Below are 22,233 nucleotides of genomic sequence, written 5' to 3' on the forward strand. Positions count from 1 at the left end.
GCTAAAAATCCATCAACTGCAAGAAGAACGTAAGCGTTTTATAAATTTAAACTGTGTATTTATTCATACATCCCGAGAATTTTGTAATTATGCATGCTTTGATTTCAAACATGGTTATTCCTTGAACGCCAGATGTCTTATATAGAATAAGGTATTAAACGTTACTACCTACATAGAATATCTCATTAATACCGTTAGTCGCATTTCCGACGTTTTAAAAATTGTAAAGTTTCTCCTTATAAAGCAATCTTTCCAGAGTACCTCTGTAAACGATAAATACGAATTTCACATACTTTATATTAATCCAGCATTAAAAGTTATTAAGGAAAAATTCTTGAAAGGATTGGAAAGTGTAACCGATGTCAAATAAACCGCCAGATATTTCATGTTGAACTGTCTTTGGTTTAATATGATACAACAGAGCGGGCGTTTCGGGGAAGGGGCCCGTGTAGATATTACATATTCACATATATAATTATATTCTGCAACTTCTATATCATCAAATCTGTTTATGTACAACATATACCAAGCAGTCGATAATTATTTTACACAAAATTTCCCATGTATCGTGTGTATCGACGACGTAGACTGTGTACCCGGCTCTGTCATCGAAGTAGGCTTCCCATATCGTCGAGGTCAACGATACTCGCCGATTCATCGGACCGTCCGTTCAGCATTTCTGAACGAATAAAACCGTTCGAGGAAAACGTGAATAACCGTGTCGTTACTATGCCCGGTACGTTCTACGTATCATTTACACGGATACACCACTTCTAATATGAAGAGACAGAGAGATCGCCAAATGTTGTTCTTACTTCGATCCTTATGCGATCCTTATTCGATACGAAAAACAATTTTAAGAAACCGACGAAAGAAAATTCATACGGTGAAGAAAAATAAGAAAATGAAATTCGATCGGCAATCGGTAGAATTCTATCGCTAATAGACGCTCGAACAGGCTGCGCTGCTGCTTGCGATCGAAACATTTAAGTGCCGTAAGGCTTTCCCAAATTGTATTCGTCGATATATTCGATTTTCACGATGATTCAAGCAATCGAACTGAATGGCAGTCTTCCTTATTTAATAAAAAAGGAAAATACTAAAAAAAAAATGATTAATGCTTTCAAAGGACGAAAGACTGTCTATTAAAATAAAGTATATAAAACAACACGATGAAGTGAAAATGCGTATAGGAGATCGATTTACGAGATCGACATTGTCGCACAGATAGGCCTCTCTCTCTCTCTCTCTCTCTTTCTCTCTCTCGGTCTCTCATTCACACTCGCACGCGTTCCTCCTCGCTCTTCCATTCTCCCTTTTCTCCTCTTTTTACTTCTTTCGCGGCAGAAGAATCGGGCAATTCGATATAACAATGACAATTATTCGCATGAGGGACTTTCGACAATGCATATCACAGACACGATGATATGAAAATGAAAGTGTGTTTTGTATAATGCGCGCGTGTGCGTACACTTGAATATCGCGCGTGCGATTAGCCGCGAGCCTTAACACGCTCATCCACCAACTATCTATGATAAGCTTATATAGGTCGCTAATGGTATGAAAATTAAATAAAACGGCACACGGCTCCACGTCTTCTCGCACGACGATGTTTAAGACACAATGCTTAATTGTATTTAAGTTTCAGTAGCAAATTGTAAGTACGAAAAGAGCCTGCGAGGTCAATTACCCTCGAGCGAATATTGGTGCGAGGCTTCGTACGACGCATCCTTCTTGGCCTGAATATTATTAAAAAGAACGATAAAATTCCCCTAAAAAACATCGCGGTAAAAAAATACGAGTAAACTCCGTAATTGGTTAAAATTTCGTAGTAAAAAAAAAAGTAAATACGCTGGTCATTTTTGTGAATAAAACGATGTCTTCAAGCCATCGAAAAGGTACGTCTCGACGAGCCTACAACAGTTTCGAATATCGCTTAAAAAAAGGAGGAAGTATTGACTTCGGTTATCAAAAAAAAAAGACAAAACTAAAATAATAGTAAAAAATAGGAAGAGATTTTTTTCTAAAGCGCCATCCGTTGAACCAATGTCGGATAAAATCGATTTAAAACTAATTGAGACGTGCTATTGTACCGTGAGAAATTGCAACGCATAAAAAGAACGGGGGGTGTTGAAGAAGCCATTGGTCGTAGTTTTCTTATCGAATTTACGTTTTCATACTGTGAAAAGGTACGTCAAGCGAAAGGAGTAGCAGCAGCAGCGCGGCGCGTAACATAAAATGGCGTCGGCCGCGTCGATGCGTGTCCTTCTTCCACTACGATATGAGAATTCTACTAATGATATTAATAATTATTGAAATATATATCCTTCTATTTCTCTCCTATGCTCTAGGTAATTTCAAGCTCAACTAGACACATTAAATACAGTTAATCGGACATGTAAAATCTCTAAAAAAATAAAATAAATAATCTGAATAAATACGAATATAATAATATTACAGTTAGTCAATAAATTATTATGTAGGATTAAAAAGGGGCTGGGGGGGGGGGGCAAAGGGCGCGTATCGTTTATCGAAAAACGAATCTCCCGACGTGCTCTTCGGCGTTACAAGGACACCGTCGTAAAGATCTTCGCTTTCCTGATACTATGCGATATACATAGTTATGCGCAGAAATTTCTATAATTTCATCTCGCTCGACGCGAATGGTTTAACTTAAAGCGCGAATACTGTATTTTCTTGTGTACTTAGGATATAATACCGCTGCGGTGCACAAGCTCGTTTAGTCGGATTCCATCGGAATCCATTTCTCTTCTCCCTTCCGTGTGCGAACGATCTCACAAATTTTTCGTTCGACTTCCGTCGAGCATTATTTTCTGCGTATTACTTCACTTCTTTGAACGAAAAAAGGAAACAAATATAAAATCATTCGTCCAACTTAGTTCATCGAGGGAAATTTCCACTTTGAATATACCATTCTTTAAAAAAGGACCGCAGTTAAAAGATTTGAATCGCTGGGTAAAATTCGCAACCGATAGATAAAAATGTAGAAACACGTTTAGTAGTAAAATGTCTAAAGGTATGAATCCAAAGGTAAAATCCAATGGCGTGGAATTCCAAAATTAATCGATACGAGAACGCCCTCGATGGACGACGTGAAGTAAACCGAAAAGATGGAGAAGCTCGCACACGAGTCTTTGTTCGGCGCTCGAGAGCTCAGCGAGGAGAAGGATATCGGTCAGAACTGGCCGATTTTCGTGATTTGTCACTCCCTAATCCATCTTCTCGCGCGTTAGGGTTACACGTTCGACGTGGCTGTTGATGCGCGGTACACAACGCGTTTCGTAATTAGCGTAAACGTATACAAGACGAATGTGTGTTCTCACGATCGTGAACTCGGCGGCGAAAGCCGATGGGCTGTTTATCGAACGACTCCGCTTCCCGTCTTATTCTCTCTCCGATCATCTCACGGAATCTTCAACAGCGAGCGTTAACGATGATGGTTGGCGTTTATCAACGAGACTCGGCAATGTCTTCCGTCGCTCCCTGTCTCAAAGTTGTGCCGAACAACTCGGTAAAGACGCTTGCGCACAATTTTGCGATCCGACGATACGAAATATCTATCGGTTTCTATCGAGATATCTATCGATGGATAGGTCGATCGTCGCGTTGGAGTCACACATCACGCTGGATTCGGGACGGATGGTAGAGCATGGCCTGCTTGACAGAGCACGCCTAAGCCTTTCCTCTGATACCCGCTTCCATCGGCCATCTCAAGAAAGCTGGCCATACAAGAAGGGTACTTCCGGTTTCCTGAGATGGACGAGTCGTCGCTTGGTAGCCCTTCTTCGGCTTCCGCCTTGCCATCCTCAGGATTGGAGGCCGCGGCGTAAGTGTTCGAATACTTGCACAACGTATTCGAGACCGTTCATGTAATCCCGAAAGATCAGCCAGTCGCGTAGGTTTCGGAATGTCGCGGACGATGACATGGCACGGAATTCAGACCTCATGATGTCGCGAGTGACGTCCGGTCGCGAAGACAGCTGCCGTTCCACTAGCGCCACTTGCAACTCGCAGAGAACCTGTAAAACAAAATTACCTGTATTATATACGTTTCTTTCCGACGGTCCATGGGAGATTTTTCGTTTTAGACATAACGTAAACGGAGTAGATGGGACATTAAGGGGCAATTAGAACATATTAGTACACCATGAGACTTGGTTCGTAGAAAATAATTAAAGTTACAAAAGACTATAATATAAATTAAAAAAAAAAAAACGTCCTAACAAGAAGTTTGTTTTGAAATATGATTGCACAAACGCAAATGGAAAGAAACAATGTATTTTTCAATTTTTGTTTGAAGTGAAACCTCTGTGATAACCGTAGTCTTGAGAAATCGGAGAAATCGAACGGAAACTAGCCTGACAAAGCAGCAAGCGACACTAGTTAACGAACGACAAACCCATAATGTTTTTTATCCTGCGGCTAGAATGTTTGCAGCTCAATTTTGCGTAAAACTCATAAAATCGGAGCGTTTGATATAACGTTCCCGACAATGAAAGGTACTATGATTCAGGCTAATTATACCTGGCACTTCGGTACTACTTTTTGTCGAAGTAGCGAAGTAAACGGAAAATAAAGTATCGTGACTCGGGCTATTAAAAAAAAAAATACATTTTTCAGCTATGAATATGCACTTACCGTTCGGAGCCTGTATTCTGTATCCTTAAACTGTTTGCGAAACTCGAGCTGAAGATCCTCTTGATCCCAGACGATTTGTTCCAAACCGACTGCATACTTTTGCATGTATTCGTACGCGTCGATAAGGGCCGTGTCGAGCTATGAAGAAGATTGATCACATTCAGTAAAATGCTTTAACGTTCGATGCCTTTTAACAGAAAAAGCGTAGATACGTTGTACCTGTCTTCATCATCAGAAGCAGGAAACACGGGAAAAATAGAAGAAACAAACAAGTATTTCCATTTACCTCCAGCGTATCTAGATACTCCTGCTCCAACTGCCCTCCGAGTTCCTTGGGAATCTCCCTTGGTCCAGGAAGCCAATCGTAATGATGGTCTTTAAACGTCGAATGCAAATCGGCATAATCGATGTTGAAGATTCGCTTGGCCTGCAAAATCAAGAAAAGAAATGATGAGTTTGGTTACGGGAATCTTGAACTAGAAATGAGACTAAGGAAAAAGGCAATCATATTTTATATCATCGTCATCCTCCCTTCAGGGCAAAAGCACACGAAATTTTAGGTAACACTAAATTACCAAGGTCAACGGATACCTGTTACACACACAACTTAAATTAATTGTAAATCAAAATTACGTAAAATCATTGTTAAATATTGAGTAGTGACTCTAGAAAGAAGTTTCAAATACATTGGACAATTTGACAGGCTCGATAGTTTAAGCGATAAGAAAAATTCTTTCAGACAAAGTTCATCAACGTGTATAAGTTTCTTACACGTTAGAAATGTTATCGTTGCAAAAACATTTTGCATAAACCATTCCTCTCTAAGGAGAGATAGGAAAAACTGTTGCAACTGAACTGTTTTTATTGCTTAATTATATTAAACCTAATGTGTTGTTCTCTAACGAAAACAGCACCGAACCCGAAACCTTTAATTTACCGAAAACGAAGCCTTGTATGTAAGTAAGGAGAACATCGACGAAAGGGATTTATGGCGAAAGAGTATTTTTTCGCGATAATATTCTCGTGCCATCCAAATAACCTATATTCACACATCGGGGGTACCAATGATCGGCCATGAAACGATTCATCGTTTCAGTTGAATGTCTTTATTCTGAAACTCGACGTAGTGTTTTGCATCAAAGTCGTAACCGTTAATATGCAAAAATTTGCACGGCTCCTTCATTAGGGGAGCTGTGTGGTTCAATAACAGGTTAGCGGGTTTAGTCACTGATTAAGCGAGCTGTAGCGCCCCGTACGCAATCAGGCTCACGATATCCCCCGTTCCTGGTACGATGGGAACGTGGATGAACGCGTTGACGGATGAGTAAGCTCAACTTGGTATCGCTGGTACGCCGTGGATGATGACGAGAAACTGTCAACTTCTGGAGCAAGGACGGCGAGTCTCCAAGGTATCGTAACGATGCCGAAACAATTACTTCTTACGAGGGATATTTCTGGATATAGAGGAACGCTATATGCACATACGTAAAAAAAATTCTGAATAAATAAATGAAATAAAAACGCTCGTGTTATTGGTAAGAGTACCTGTGATAAGTTTTGAACGCAGGCGCACGATTTGAAACGTTATCTTAAGGATGATTTGTGTCATTCTTAACTCTTTGCGGGACAGGAATTCAGGTCATAAAATAGACCCATGTTGCACAGGAATTTTATTGCGTTTTAAATCAAACAAAATTGTTATATTTTTATTAATAAAGATATCACACCTATACACATGCAGTTATTGCAAAATTTCGAAGTGAGATTAAAAATATCCCACCATGCGTTACGGTCCATCAAAAAGGTGGGACACTTTTAATCCCACCGTGCCCCGAAGAGTTAATGTCATGTGTGCATAGTGATGTCTTCGCATCGCGAATCCAACGCACCCAGGTTGCCTCGAGCTACGTTGCTGACTTTTTGGGGAATACCAAGGTAGGTCGTCGGCACATGAAAGCTAGACCGTTACCTAAAACTACTTGAGAGTCGACGTGTCGAATCAGACACGCTAAACGTGCTATCGGGGCATCGTTTCCATTGGTTATGTAGTTATGAATCACCGGCAACGCGGTGCGCGTGGAACGAGAAGAAGGTAGGGAGAAGCCCTCGCTTCACGCGACAACTTCGGGATCATTCATTTTCGTGAAACTCGTAAGCGCCGCACGCGTAATATAAAAGGATCTGAAACGATCGCAAGGTCGAACCGACACGCGCCGAAACGCGACAAAGATGTTGCACGCAAGGATTCTCCTTTCACACATACTTAACGAAGCAAACAATTTAATTAAGAAGAAAATTTGGAACCAAGAATGGATCATCGTGCCATCGACGAAATTACTACAAAGTCGAAAATTAATGAGTGGTGTCACTCCAATCTTACCAATTATTGTTGCTTTTCATCCTACAAATTCTTTCATAGAAATTAACAACAAATACCAAAAAAAAAGAAGAAAAAGAAAAAATGAGAGGTTATTGAGGCTTAGCTTATTTGATGCTCACATACGTAGTACATCAACGGGTATTTCATTCAGCGTGTCTTCGACCTCACGTCTTGAACCAGCTGGCTCATATAAAGATAACAAGATTATCCAAACCCTTATCTGGCCCAGGAATGGAAATAATCATCATACGATATTACTCTCACGACTCGCAGACTGCGATAATAGCTTTAACAGGCAAGCAACATTTCTTCGAATTATACTCCTGGCTGGAATGACGCTCCATTTGCCTTCGATAAATTATTCGTTTTCGTACATATTATTTACTACAGAGATACTCACCATTCGTTCGATCTAATATTGATATTTGATTGTAACGTTTATTATAATTAACAACGTAGAAAATATAAATAGATATTATCAAATATTAGAGATAAAGCAAATATGAAAATTAAAGACATTTTGGTAATAGAATTGAAATTAGCGTCGAGATATAAATGTGTATCCAGAATCGAGCAATTGTAGATCCCAAAAGCTAAGAATGTCGAACGCACCAAATTTATAAAAACGAGAACAGAATCGGATTACTTCATCGAACGAATTCTCACAGCGAACACGGTCTTTGGTCCAGTACATCCGAAGCCATCCGGTCTCCGTTATCGGTAATCGATCCTCTTCCACGCCCAAATAATTACGAAACCCTCTAGGAAGATATCGACACCTTTCAAAATAGACACATTGTGTTGGAAACACTAAACGCGGTGATTAAAACGGAGCAATCGCCGATTGCGTCACAGGTTGTAATTATCGACGCCGATAACTTCGTCTTTCAAGGGATCCTCGGATACGTGTTACTTCATCAGCATTTTACGGTTATTTTACGCGAATGGTTCCCTAATAAATACGTTCAAACGAATCCCTACGGGTTCATTTCACAGATGATCTTCGTACCTTTTCAGTCTCTCCCGAATTAAAGCGACCGAAGAAACTACTCGAATTCCATCCGCGCGTTTTATGGCTTGTTTCGATGCATAAGCTTGTTAGTTGGCCACAACTCCTGACACACGGATACATACACTTTCGAACCGCGGAATAAGGAACCTGCACGCGTCTTTTAAAGGTCCTGTTTTATCCGTTCGAAACGGACGGATCGCAAATATCCGCAATTTCTGGTATTGCTGCCCGTTTCGAGGTAATCGCGAAGAGATTTCAGCGGGAGAACGCATAGGAGCGGGAGAAGAAAAAGCGAAGAATGAAAGGAATTGTCGCTAACAACCACTGGCGGCGAACAAATCTGAGACGCGGGTCTTTTGTGCCTCGTAAAAGTCTCTTCGGCCACACCGGAGCACGAATAATCGTAAAATCGAGCTGAAAACTGACAGGAAGTAGGCTGGCAAGAGTAGGTATGGTCTCTGCGGTACTCTCGAGGACCCGTCAAAATCAATTAGTCTCTCAGTCTTTCTTCTAGCGCGGCTTCACCGCTCCACCGCTTATTAGAAGTTATAAAATTTCGGTGCGACGGCCTCGAACCGATTGAATGGCTCGCTGCTCGCAAGTCCACGGCTCTGCGCTCAACGAGACAAAAGAAACGCTTCGTTGCGAGTGAACAATTTTCGATTTCAACCGATTTTTCATTTAATCGATCGTTTCCCCACCATTTTTGCGGTATCTATGAATTTTACGTCCAACTAATTGCTCCGACTACGTACAAACAATTCTATCCGTGCGAGTTCTTACGAGGAATTTCAGAATAAGATAGATCTTGACATTAGGTTTACGGAGTATCATTTTCATCTATTCCCAATTTCACAAAGAAAATTACAGAAATCGTTAAGCTTTTTTTTGTTAACCACTTTTGCTGACTTTTATCTACATAAAGAGACAAGCATACATCCACATTCATTTTTGTCAAAGCTTGCTAATTAATTCTAATAAATCGATTTCACTCGTGAAAGACGGTAAATATAGTTGTTAATTCACTCCAATTTTGCGTAAATCAATTTCTTATTTTCTTTTTAACAGAATCCCTACGATTCTCGATCCTAAAAATTGTAAAGAAAACTCGGCAAATTTTGGCGCCAGCCCTGCGAGTATTAATTTCCGGCGTGGGTTATCGGTCGCGGCCATGTGTATTTGAAAAATATGTCAGCCTTGAATGAAACAGTATGGAGTGTCATCCAGCCAGCCGAGTAGCAGAAAATACGTGTCGTAGTGCGTACTGAACGTATCGAGGCGAGTAAATGCACTGGCGGGTTGTGTATCCGGTCTGGGTTTTAGTATGCAGGCGGAGTGCCGGTGTGGTGTATAGATGCCCCATCCTTGGCGGGAGGGGCAGCTTCCGATTCTGATTTATTGGAATCCTCCGCTTCCGATATTTTATCCGATTCCTTCACGTACCGATGCGCATATATGCAACTCGTAGGCGTCGAACTTCCTATCTACGAAGAATAGTATATCGGATGTAATTCACATGTACACGCCTGCTTACGAGCATCTCGCAAGGACGCGTCACACAATTCTCACGTGCTCGCCATTAAGGTTTGCTTTAATATTTATTCTATCGTTTCTTTGAAAAATGAGCACGACATTCGTACATCGATCTGTGTGTAAAACCATTTTAAATTAATATCGAGAAGTCTGGAGCTACTAACAACGCCCTAGTGAAGATGTCGAGCTCAAAGGGTTAATCGTTGACTCGGTTGCTACGCGAACAAAGGATTCGCGGATCGAAATTGTATCGCGATGCACTTCACGTGCATGCTAGAACGATCGGTCACACGGAACTCCTTTGCTTCTCGGTACCGACTCCTAATCTACTTTTTCTCTATAGAGTGTCTGCCGACGATAAAACGATAACAAGACCTGAAAGCTGACGTCACTGGACGTAGCAGACAGTGCGTCGCCTAGAGTCAGTCTCAGCAGGGACGTCTTTAGAACTCCCTGGCGGAGACTGGTGTCCGAGAAAGGTAGAATGTCGGAGGACGTTAACGATTCCGTACCGTGGAACACTTGGTCGTTCGTTTTTCGATAGCGTGGCTTACGCGCACCGGTGTACAGTGTTTCGTTTTCCCAAGAAGGGAAAGAAGAACTGAGAAAGAGGAAGAAGGGGGCAGATTGTTAGGGAACCAAACAATATCAGATTATGCGCTGAGTTAGAAAATATCGGTATCGAGTATCGTCGAGCGATGATGTAACGCGGACCGTTTCCACGGTGACTTCGGTGGGGCCACAGGGCGGAACGGGCCCTATACGTACAGAGAAACACAAATACCCTCTGCGGTCGCACTCGATGAATGCTAATTCTTTCGTTCATATATTCGCTTTGTATAGGCGGCATAATATTGGCGTCATAATCACAGCACCAGGCTCGGAGCCATATTCGTAAGAGTCCGTTACCGATCGCTTTTGCCACATTCTTGTAAAATGACCAGCTCCTGAATTTGGATTCTAAATGAACTGAATTACTTAATTGGAACTTTTTCCTCGAATTAACACTTTGACAGACCGAACTTTAACAAACAGATAAACCGTTAACAGACAATTGGTCAAAGCTGCGCTAAACGCGTCTTACTGATAATTTATCGAAAACAAACGGAAGAGAATGCGAGTTATTCGATACTACTTCGATGTCCCACGAGGCAACGATGTAATCGAAACTGTACAGTGCATACGACGAGTTCCCGACGTAATAGAGAAACAGGAAGCGCGTAGAGCGCGGTTGCGAAGGATGAGTCAGGTGGGTCCAAGAATTTGGCGGGCACGTAAGGACGTTCAGTTATAGAACCGAAATCATGTCGACACGTGTGCACGATGCATAACTAGGGGGACAAGCTTAATCTATTCTTAAAAAAACGAGAGTAAAGTTTCGCGTGTGTAACCGTACCTTCGATCCTGCGGTTTCCACGTCTCTTTTTTCGGATCGTTTCAGAAGAGGAACCTTGAGCAACAGGTCGAACCCGAACCGTGATTTATTGTCCTTGGTTAGAGATAATAAGGCACGATCGGCTGGGAAGATTCTTTCGAAACGAAGCATCTTCATGCGCGGTCGTACGGATCTATTTTTCGTTTTCTTTTTCTTTTCCTTTTTCATGATCTCGCTTCCACATTTCATAATAGCCATAAAAAAAAAAAAAAAAAAAAAGAAGAAGAAGAAGAAACGGTAAGAGAAGGTATCCATCGACGTTTAAATGTCGCAAATGGCAACGATACGTTGCATTCGTTCCAGCGAAACGAAATCGAACAAGTTTCCTCTTGCTGGCATCGAGGAATCGCATCTCCGCCACTTACCACGCTTTACGTTTCCGATGTGTGCAATTATGGTCAATAAACATTACGCGTAATAATCGAAATAAGAGAAATGGGGCAATTTTGTCGCGGTCACTTTCCAATTCATCGTACACCAAAAGTAATATTGAAATGTTTGAACGTTCGGGCGAATTATTATCTGTAGCCGCTGATCAGTTGCATGGCGGCAAGAAATTATTAACAGAGGTAATTGTACTCCGATAAAAAATTTGTTGATAGTGTACGCGAATAAAATTGAACGAAACGGAGGGCCGTTCACGCGATGGAAATAATTTTGGAACCAACGAATCGCATGACTTGGAGTTCACGAGTGCACGTGGAATAATAATATGAGACATGGGAAAACCAGTCATTGCGCCACTGTTAATCATATATAAATTTCTTAAAAGCCATCGCTTAGCATTCGTAAATGTATATTGATTAAAAGTTAGTTGGAATGTCTTCTATTTTTTTGTTTAATGTTTATATACCATATGCAAATGTATATATATATTGTTAATATGCACAGTAACGTGCATATTGCTAATAAACTCATAGAGGATTTTACAGCTAAAAAAAAAAGTGTACTTCTAGACACGATTAATTTTCATATTTAACGGATAAATTCGTAATAAATTCGTACAATCGTGAGAAAACTACACATTTTCTGAGCGGTGGAAGTGAATTACTATCAACTAATACACGTACGAAATATTTAAAAATGCGATACACATTGATTGCACGCATTTGTTTTAAAAATTTCGATTTACCTACTCGTATGTTAGCGTTATACTCTAATTTCTATTCACCAAAAGTGTATTTTTTCCTCGAATTACAAAGGTTCATGAACGCAAGATTCTCACGTGACATTTAGGCTAAATCGAAACGCATATCTTCGACTGGGTACAACAGACGATTCGTAAGTCCGAGATCTCTTTTGAAGGCTTACAGGACTCTACGATCAACGTCCGTACGACCGGAAGTACTGCCATAACTGCCTTCCGCTCGATGTCCCCTTTCCCCGTCTTATCCCCACCACAAGTCACGTCAGTAATTATTGAACCATTGATGAACTTAATCTTCGTCTCCGATCGTCGATATCGCGCGCGAGCAGACTGTGTCAGTGTAGCGAAACCGACGTACTCGAAAACGCTATTCTGACGGAAGGACGACAAACGCGCAACGGCGAACAAGAGAAATCCAGAAAGATGGATAAGTAAGTGTACTCACATAATCTTCACGAAAAAGCTCCGCGTGCATTAGCGCAGTTCTCGCCTGTACGACAACTTGGTGCAGGAGCTGCGAGTCGGATAGCTGCACCACGTCCAAATCACCGGTGAAGTCTTCGGCGGCAAGGCCACAGGGATTCACCCACTTCGGGGGCGAGCTCAGTCGTCTACTCTCGAGGGTCATCGTCGGAGCGCCGTGTACCGAGATCACGAGCAGAGTCACCAGAAGACTGCCTAACCCTGAAAATAAAGTCGATCATTCGAATAACCGCCATAAACAACAATGTATTACTATGATATGAAATGTTTCAAACGCGAAACACCGTCTAGAAAGATATCTCTTAACAAGATGCATCGAAAGTTAGGTAACGGTCCTCGTTCGAAAGGGGATCTACTTAAAGGAAGGTGTGAAAGTATCAAAGAACCGGTGAAAGGTTAAGAATTCTGTCAAATAAAGTTCCCTAGGTTGCTTCGAGTATCGTCGTTGCAAGATTACGTGTATTACTGTTTAACGCGATGTGCGTCTCCGTAAAAATGCAAGGATCGAGCAAAATCGAAGATACAGTTCCATTAATTTCTCGATTCCGTTGGTCTTGTTTTCCACTTCATGGTTAACTACCGCGGTACGTTATTAACAGAGTCGTTCGTGTATTAAGGAGATAAGAACCAGCTCGCTGACTGGTAGCAATCAACGATTTGACGTGAGACTCTCGGAGAGGATACCCTCGAGAGAAATCATCCTGGGAGCTTCCGGCATGTTGCACCCTCGGTTACACTCTCTTCGTCGATAGTAAGCGCCTAAATGGTAGATTTCGATCGAGGCCGTCTTATGATCATCCGGCAGTTTCGGGATCACCGCTCGTCGAATTACATCCACGTGAATTCGTCGTCGCATTATTTCACGAGTTACGACCCTTGATGAGGGGCCTGGGATCACGTGCACCGCTACGACGACAAACCATCAGCAGTCGCGTACGCATTCGGAGGATGTATAACCACCGCAGTCTGCCACGTACACGTTTTCTCTTTCTCCGTTTAAACACTACCGTCCTTTTCCCCGTGATGCTGTCGAGTATGCCCGCTTCGAAGAGCATATTCTGCGTTTGATTCGCAAGAGTCGAAACGATGCTAGCGTGTCGCGGTCGCGTCGGTTTGCCTAAACAGCGTTATTCGACATTCCTGTTTGCACACGCATCGAATCCGCACAAGAATAAGTACAAGGAGAAACATTTGCCCATGTAACCGTGATCCATAAACGGATGCGGCATATTGTAATTATATAAACGAACCGTTTGACCATACAATGATCGTATCAGGGACTGGAAAATGTAGGTATGGTGCGCGAGCGCACGGGCGCCAACGAATTTAATTTTAATGTGCAGCAACACGTGACGCAACGTGCGCGGCGGACGCGTTCTCGAGTCGCAAGGAGAAAAATAAGCGGACAAAGAAAGAGAGAGAAAGATACAGCGAAAAGAAGGGTAGGAGGGAGAGGGCAGGGAGACATCTCGGACACTTAACGCATATTAATGAGCGGCTCTTAAGTGCGTTTCGCGTCTTGGTGAGAGAGTAATTTGCCGCGGGGAAGTTTGCGCCCCAAAGTACCATGAAAACCGTGTCGTCGCGCGCACCGTCTAACGGTGGTATCTTTTCTTGCGACTACCCGGTAATTGCTCGAACCTCGCTCCCTCTCCAGTCTCCAGGGCGACGCGGTGATTCTTAGTAAGTCGGGAGACAGAAATATTGGACGATAAGCGGCAGGCACGCGCCTCGATTTTAGCCGAACAGATTGCGATGGAATTTTGGCTAAAGATAGATAAGTCACACGCTATCTGTGTCGCATTAAGTTTCGTTGGAAGTCGTGTGAATTTTCTCGCACGCGTTTGCATCTACACGTGACTCGGACCGGCACGTCGATGTGCACGCTCGCGGGTCTATTTTGGTTACTTTATCAGGAATATCAGGATGCGTACGAGCTCGAACCGCGCTAACGGTTTCACGATATCTGTCTCGATCTAGGTAGAAAACGAACGGTTCGGTGGAACGACGATTGAAATGAAAAACACGCAATTAAGATCTAACTACCTCGTCGGAACGATATCGTTAGCGCTCGACTTCTCGTGAACATGCGCAAACAACCGAGCACTTTTCGTAAAATGTCTATTCAATAATGCGGTAAGTATTTTTATCGCACGAGAAGTTGTCGGGATCCAGGTAAATGATCTCAGCGTCGACGACTATATTTCCTTACTTGTCGTTCGTGTACGCATAGTGTACTTTCGCCAGTTTCTTTAATCGCGCCACGTTTTTATACTACTGGAATTTAATTGCCATGCGATATGTGCGCCGCCGCTGGCCAAATTTGTCCAAGGAGGGAATTACGATGATAGGTGCACTTTCGAGCAAGTTCGCATTCTTACAGTGTAAGAAGTCTAAAGAGCCACCTGTGGCTTGTAACCTGCAACCTTGCCAACTGGAATGCATCAACGGATTTGACTCGTGTAGAAACTATTCCCTTATCTCAGTTCGTTTGCAAAATTGCTGACAAGCTTTCCGAAAAGGGGCTTGTTGGTTGTTGCGAAAACGTGTACCAAATTAATCGTTAGTAAAATTCTTACTTAAATAATTGGATAGACATTTGGCGAACAAAGCACAATTTTTCAATAGCACTAGGTCTACGGAGATTCAAAGTATTTTTACTGCATTCTTTGTTTTTTATGACGTTTACTTTGTAAGAACAATTACCGAAGTAAATTGGACGTATGCTTGTCTCTTGTTGGCGAAAGATGTAAATGGTTTCTGTATCTTTTCTTGTGAAATTCGGAATTAAACCGAAAGTAAGAATATTTCTTGTAAAACCCAATTGTCGAATCAAACGTCTGTTTTCTTAGATTGAAAGTAACGATCATTCTCATAGGATTCGTAATCAAAATCAGACTGCTCCATACTACTCGAGGATTCGAGATACAATCGGCATCTTTTTGGAAAAACGCCCGACGTCCCACGCATCTACAAAGCAAGTTGCAACGTTGCGGTCGGAATACTTTTTAAACCCATACGAATTGCTAAAATTCGAGCCACGAAAGTCTCGAACATCTGAAACTGTTCGAGTAACCGCGAATCCTTTTCTAGGATTCTTCGTCGAATCGCGTTGTCCAGGATTAATCCGACGATATTTCGTAGGCGGTCACCTAACGGTCGGTACTCGCGTCTTTTGTACTTTCGCCCCGTGTGGCCTGGACGGTGTCGACGGTACAGCTAGGGCCTACCTCAACGACGACGCTCGGCGACGGCGTTCCAACGAAATTCCTGAGAACCCGCGGCTGCGTGGAAAAAAGTAAGGCGTGCAAAGCCTGTGAACACCGGTGCAAAGCGCATCTCTACCGTTGGCCGGCAAGAAGATGGTGAAAAATGCGGTAATGACGCACTGTCCTCGCATTGCTCGCGACAATTATACCCCATTACGCCCGTCCCGCCACCCCCTTATCTGTCAGATCGTGTCCATGCTCTGACCGGAGTGCGTTGCGGTAGGTTGCGGTACACGTATATACGTTCGTCGATTTATTATACGCCGTTTTATGACCATTCTCCTCCCTTCGCCGCCGTGCGTACTATGCATTGCCGCTGATTGTCACGGTACGACGCGACGGTCTTTAACGCAGCCACAGCTTCGAATGGACGAAGGGATGAGGACTCGCGACCGCGCGAGAAGCTTCGGTGCATCGATCGTCTTTTGTCGTTATTGCGTAACTGGTAACATATTTTAGTCTTTCCTGGTCTGGTTCTCCATGGTCGATATCAACCGTGGCTTTCGGATGTATGTTGTTTTTTTTGGATTAAATGCTCCAACGTTTCGCTAGGATTGCAGCTAGGTTCTTCAGGAGATAAATGACACACTGATAATTGATATCTAGAGTACGGATGTTTCATGCATTTATGTCAAATGAAAATATAGTTTAGACGATATACTTTCGTTTAACTTTCAATATTTTTTTTTGTATCTCGGAAAATATGAATTTGCATGAACATTCATAGTCTATCGATATCGAATACCAGTGTGTCATTTAACATATGGAGAAGCTACAATGCTGACGAAATATTGGAGTGTCGTATTCAAAATACACGCGTTACACCGAGAAACCTCTGTTAATGTGAATCATACGTAACTGATAATCAAACTACTCCAAATTTTTGACGTTCTTAACTGATAAGTTTGATACTATGTTTCACCGTTTCTTAGGGTTGTTGCCTCAATTGATACCAATCATACGTAATCGATGATCAAACTACTCCAAACTATTTCTCTACAAATCTTGTTAACACTGCGAACTGATAAGTTTGGTTCAATCGTTCCCCGTTTTCAGAGGTAGGGTCGATGCTTCGGCCGCGACAACCTGTAAGCTTACGAATGATCAACAGGTGGGTATGTTTTGAGTGCGTACGCCACGTTGGAACGGTGGCCACTGTGTCGCATTCTTCGCCAACCTCGCAAATAATACATCATCTTGTCACAGACGTTTACTTCACGTTCGATTAAAAAGCAAGCTTTATAAGAGAAGTCTGAATACGAAGCATGGTATAATACTACGCGAGAAGAGTAACTTGTCAACGAATGGGCGAAGAAGATTCGATGAAGACCATTATAAGGAAGATGACTAACGTGTTCATCGTTTTGTTCGAAAGTGACGTCAAACCGTAAGAGGATATCGTAAGAGGACAATCTACCGACGAAAAAATATTCCTTGATCACGTTTGCAAAACACTTGCTATGTTAAATACTCGGTCCAATGCGTGGACTATCGTTCATTTTCACAATGATTGACCACAAACTGAAATTTTGTGACGTAGAGTGATAAGTTACTATTAATCCTTCAATGTTTCTCCAGGCGTTTCATTTGAACGGAATTCAATGTTGGTTCGATGTAATGGATCGCACAATTATGTGACTAGTAATTTTCTTAGAAATACGTGAAGTTTTCGGCAAAAGAAGTGACTCTGAAGGTGAAGCAAAATTAGAGAAGGGAAACAAAATTGAATAAAAAATGTAACGTAAGTGGAATTCAAACAACAAGTCAACGTTTCTTGTTTTATAATATCGAACGAAGAAAAGTAAAAGTATCAAGAACGCAGAAGAAAACATAGCAGGGGAAAGATGAGGACGTTCGTTACGTAAGAATTTTACGTGAGTCAGCGTCAGATGTACGGATAAATGCTGCACTTCAAAGGCAGAGATACGTACAATGATAATGAATGACACCTATAATGATATACGTTTCGCTTGTAACTATAACTTATTACACAATGACTTAAGTCATTTCTACGGGATTTAATCGGTAAGTTATAATTCGACACAATGCAAATTTATAACGTTATCGCGGAGATGTTAATTCAACTATGTTAAACAAACAATGAACGATAGAATTTCTAATGTCACGGTCAATTAAAGTTTCTACCAGTCTCTTGACTTTAAATAGACAGATTGTAGAGTAAATAAAAATCGTGAGAACTGCTCCAACTGTGTATAGATGGATGGTGTATAGTAGTTTGAGAACTGGCAAAAAAATTGTCATAATATGCATTCGTTATCGTACGAGAGAACGATGGCGTGTATCTCGATACGCCCGTCGAATCAATTCGGGGAAGTCATTGCAACCGGAAAGAGGATGCAATTTTTGTTCAGATAGTCAAAATAGAACGGCAAGTAGAAACGAAGTATAGTCAAGACAGGTCAACAGACTGTAATATGCATACACCCTCTTTGGAACGTGAAACGGTAATTTTGCAAGAATATTAATCCAATAAGATACACATTTATATTTCTCATAATGTGTAGATCAATTACGTCACTAATTTATATTCTCGTTAATACCTAGCTTGCATCCTCTTACCAAACACTCCTAACGGATCACCTTGAGCAAAACGTTTAAACAAATAATAGAAGAGTAGCACGTTCGGGGAACGTTTCCCTCTCTCTTTTTTTCGAGCAAACCGCGTCTTGCCGATGAAAAACGTGCGATAATTAGAGAAAATCTCCGGAAATACACCGATTCTAAGAGGGAAGAAAATAGAGAGGGAAGCAGCTGATATCGAGCACGTTGCCTTGGCAATCGCGTATCGAAGTCAGTAGTTCGACTTACTCAGGCACGTGGTCGCGGTGATGGGTGCGTTGTGTTTCGATCGTATCCCTCGATCGTAGTAAAAAGCAGGTACGAAGTACGAATCACATCTCAAGTGTCTCTGCGGCTGATCGTCCTTGTTTACTCCGGGAGCGATCACTCCTGCGTATCGTGAATTCGCGACCAGGCCGTTGCACCGGTTCGTCGATGTTGTTATGGTGGTAGCTGTCATCGCTGTCACACTGTTTTGCGAAACACGATGATCGAGAACTCTGTGGGACGTGGTTCTTTGGTCGCGGGTCAGGATTGCCTCCATTGTCATTTGTCGATCGCATACGACCGATGTATCCTCTACAACTGTCATGTTCGCATAGCACTTGATCACTATCGTCGCACGCAGGCACTCTCGATGGCGCGTGGCAGCTAAGTAGCGAGCGAGGGGTACACCCGACGCGTGCGATACTAAGTCGAGCCGGGTAAGTTCAACCCTCCCGTCAAACGTATTTACGAGATCGGGGAATAGCGAAATTCACACTGTCGAAACGAGAAGTATGCACGGGGTATTCTGGTATCGGTGAAGCGATTTAACGAATCGTAGAGAACAGGGTAGAGGCTGGCTCTGCTCTATCTTGGAAACGATTCACCGGTCACTCGAGGTGTCGGGAGCGATCACAATTGAAAAACTGTACGCACGGAATCACAACTCGTTTGGCACTGGTTCGAACACACGCGATGCACTGATTCTTATACGAGGGGGAAGGGGGTTGCGAGCGGTGTCCCAGAGGGAAGGGTGGGGAGGGCGGTAGGTACTTAAGAATATGGCGGGGGGTGTAGTAGAGGAAAGGAAACAGAATCAGCCTAGGTACACCGTTAAGGGTGGTCCCGCGCTATGCCTACTTTTCTTTCGTTTATCCTGGTTCGCTTGGTTTTCCTCTTTGGCACGTCGGTCCGTCGTTATCCCTTTCACCGGGTGTCCCCCTTGGTCCTGGGTTTCGAGTCTTTTTGGTATTCTCAGCCCTCCTCTTGGCGGCAGCTCGTTACTCTCACGACAGTGGGGTAAGGTTGTACCATACCGAATGTCAGGAGGTGACTGAGGTCTTCGTCGCCCTCGTTCGGCCGAGTGTATCGAGTGTATCACCTCTCGCCTCTGTCGAGTTAACCACGGCGCAGAGAAGGTAGGTAGGTAGGTCGGTATAGAAACAGAGAAGGAGAAGCCAGCTATAGGCAGGCGAGCGAGCAGAGGCAGGCTGTTCGTTCGTCGTTATAGTAGGAGTGAACCTGCGTAAGGGAATGGAAGTGGAAGGTGGACTTCTGTCTGCCTTCGTTGTCGGTAGGTCGTTTCTCTTGCCTGTTCCCTCTCTATGTATTGTATTCTCTTTCTTCTTTCTTTCCTTCCTCTTTTCCTTCTTCTTCCTTGGCCGCCGTTCTTTCCCTTTTTTATCTTGTGCGCCCCGAGTATATGACTATCGGTGTATGGTAGTGGCCAGTCGGTGACCGGTGCCTATATACGATTGTAAAGGCACCGAAGCACGTGGCCCACACCCCGCTTTCGGTCAATCCTAAGTACCCCCACCATCTTTGCCCTTCCTTGATCACTCGCTTCTCTCTCTCTCTCTCTCTCTCTCTCTCTCTCTCTCTCTCTCTCTCTCTCTCTCTCTCTCTCTCTCTCTCTCTCTCTCTCTCTCTCTCTCTCTCCCTCCGTCTTCGCGCGCGCCTTATCATTCTTTGCTTCTCTTCTATTCTTCTTTCTCCCCCACCCCCGTAGTCCTTTCCTTCTACTCATCTGCCTCCTTCCCTGCCGCCTCCGGCACCCATCAGTTGCCCTCCTCTTTATTTCACGCTCGCCACTGCCGCAACCCCCACCACGTACTACTCGTGGGTCAGGACTCCACGACTCATTCATAACTCCCCGCGAGCGACCAACCATCCCCACTAAACGCCTTCCATCGGTTTATCCCCACCGTTCCGACGTAGTAGAAGCCGGGCATCTAAACGAAACGATCTCGACTTCGTCTCACGATCAGCCTGCTGGAAACTTGATGCTACACTGGCACGCTCCACGGCTCGTTCCACCTTGCACCCACAGGTGCAGCGCGATACCATCTGCCACAGATCATCGAAGATCGGTTTGTCCCGAGGTACGGATGCTGTGTTCTCGCTTTTCTCGTCTTCGTCAACGACGGATGCTGTACCACTTTTTATAAGGTTATTATTCGACATTCCAATTTTAACATGGATATGGTCTTTGTCTGGGGGTCGTTCTAAAATCCGTCTCAAGCATTTTATATGACTCTGACGTCATCAGTCTGTGTCTGTCAGCATGCGTGAGCGAGTACCGCATTACTTTCTGATAAATTATATTAAATAAAAACGTGGTCTAATACCCTGAAACTTACTCGTATAGATTTACTGAGTTACTGTGGCTGTTCTTTGGGGGTTTGGGAGGCATGGTTCTCGATACATGGTCAACTCGATGAGGTGTTATAAAGTTATAATAATATTTGAAGTAACGTTCATACTTTTAATTTTTGAAACATGTTCCTCTCGATTGCCGCTATATTATTTCCTTCGCTGCATTTGTTTTCGAAATTTCTCGCAGTTCACCGTTAAGCAATGTATCTTTTTCTTGATTTTCCTTCGATGATTGCAAAAATCTCACCTCCTGCACCGACTCCTGCTCCACAAATTTCCCAAAGCTGTGAACGGATTTATGCTGGAAGCGCGCTGTATGTATCCCGAGGAGACTTCTCGGTGGTATGTCGTTCGAAGACTCGGTCCTCGCAGCTGCACGAACGTTCCGTCGTTGGCACGCGAGCTCTTTTTCCGTGCTCACAGCGGAAGACACGTCGTTAGCCGGTTCGCTTCCTCCGTGAGAATCAGCGGTGCGTTAATGTGTTTTTATAAATGAATCGTATCTGAGAGTAAGCTTTCCGTGGGGTCATCCCGCACAGGTAAGCGTATACGTCATTAGCGCTGTCATACGCGCAACTTTTGATAACAATTGTCGTTAACAAAGACGCGATACGGATCGTTATTCTCGTCACGTCGCTGCAAAAAGAGACGTTTCTATACAGTATCGGCGAATGAAAATTTGCCTCTTGAAAATGCGATTAATAAGTAGCAATGGCGACCAACAACGTTGGAGTACGTCCGAGCCAAGCCTATGCTTCTCCATGCGCACGCTTGCGTACGTTTCCGTAGTCATAACAACGATGAACAACGCTAATAATAGAGAAGATGACGATAATGGCAATAATTACAGCGTCTCGCAGTTCGAGAAACAGCGTAGATCGATTACCGTTGAGATTGCGACGATAACAACCATGTCGGGGGAATACTCGACGGAGATGAAAATGACAATAATAATGACCGATTTACGTCGACACCTTTCTACCAAGTGTCCTTTTCTTTCGAGAAGTGAAAACTTATCGTAAACGTATGATTCATTTGCATAGGTGTATATCTAGTAGTCTATTCTTAACGCATTCCGCGAACGTTCGTGATAAT

The 22,233-nt window shown here is 43.0% G+C and overlaps 1 protein-coding gene across 1 annotated transcript; it reads right to left on the reverse strand.

Annotated features, from left to right (window-relative positions):
* Window positions 1-462: 462 nt before the first annotated feature.
* Window positions 463-21,854, reverse strand: LOC128890583 (uncharacterized). Its single transcript, XM_054149230.1, has 5 exons — window positions 18,748-21,854; window positions 12,612-12,850; window positions 4,946-5,086; window positions 4,660-4,797; window positions 463-4,040 (listed from the first exon to the last, which is right to left on the reverse strand). Exons 1-5 carry the CDS (start codon window positions 19,088-19,090, stop codon window positions 3,828-3,830), a joined length of 1,074 nt encoding a protein of 357 aa, XP_054005205.1. The 5' UTR covers window positions 19,091-21,854; the 3' UTR covers window positions 463-3,827.
* Between the last annotated feature and the right edge of the window lie 379 nt (window positions 21,855-22,233).

Source organism: Hylaeus anthracinus, unplaced genomic scaffold (assembly GCF_026225885.1).
Source record: "Hylaeus anthracinus isolate JK02 unplaced genomic scaffold, UHH_iyHylAnth1.0_haploid 12001, whole genome shotgun sequence".
NCBI lineage: Eukaryota > Metazoa > Arthropoda > Insecta > Hymenoptera > Colletidae > Hylaeus > Hylaeus anthracinus.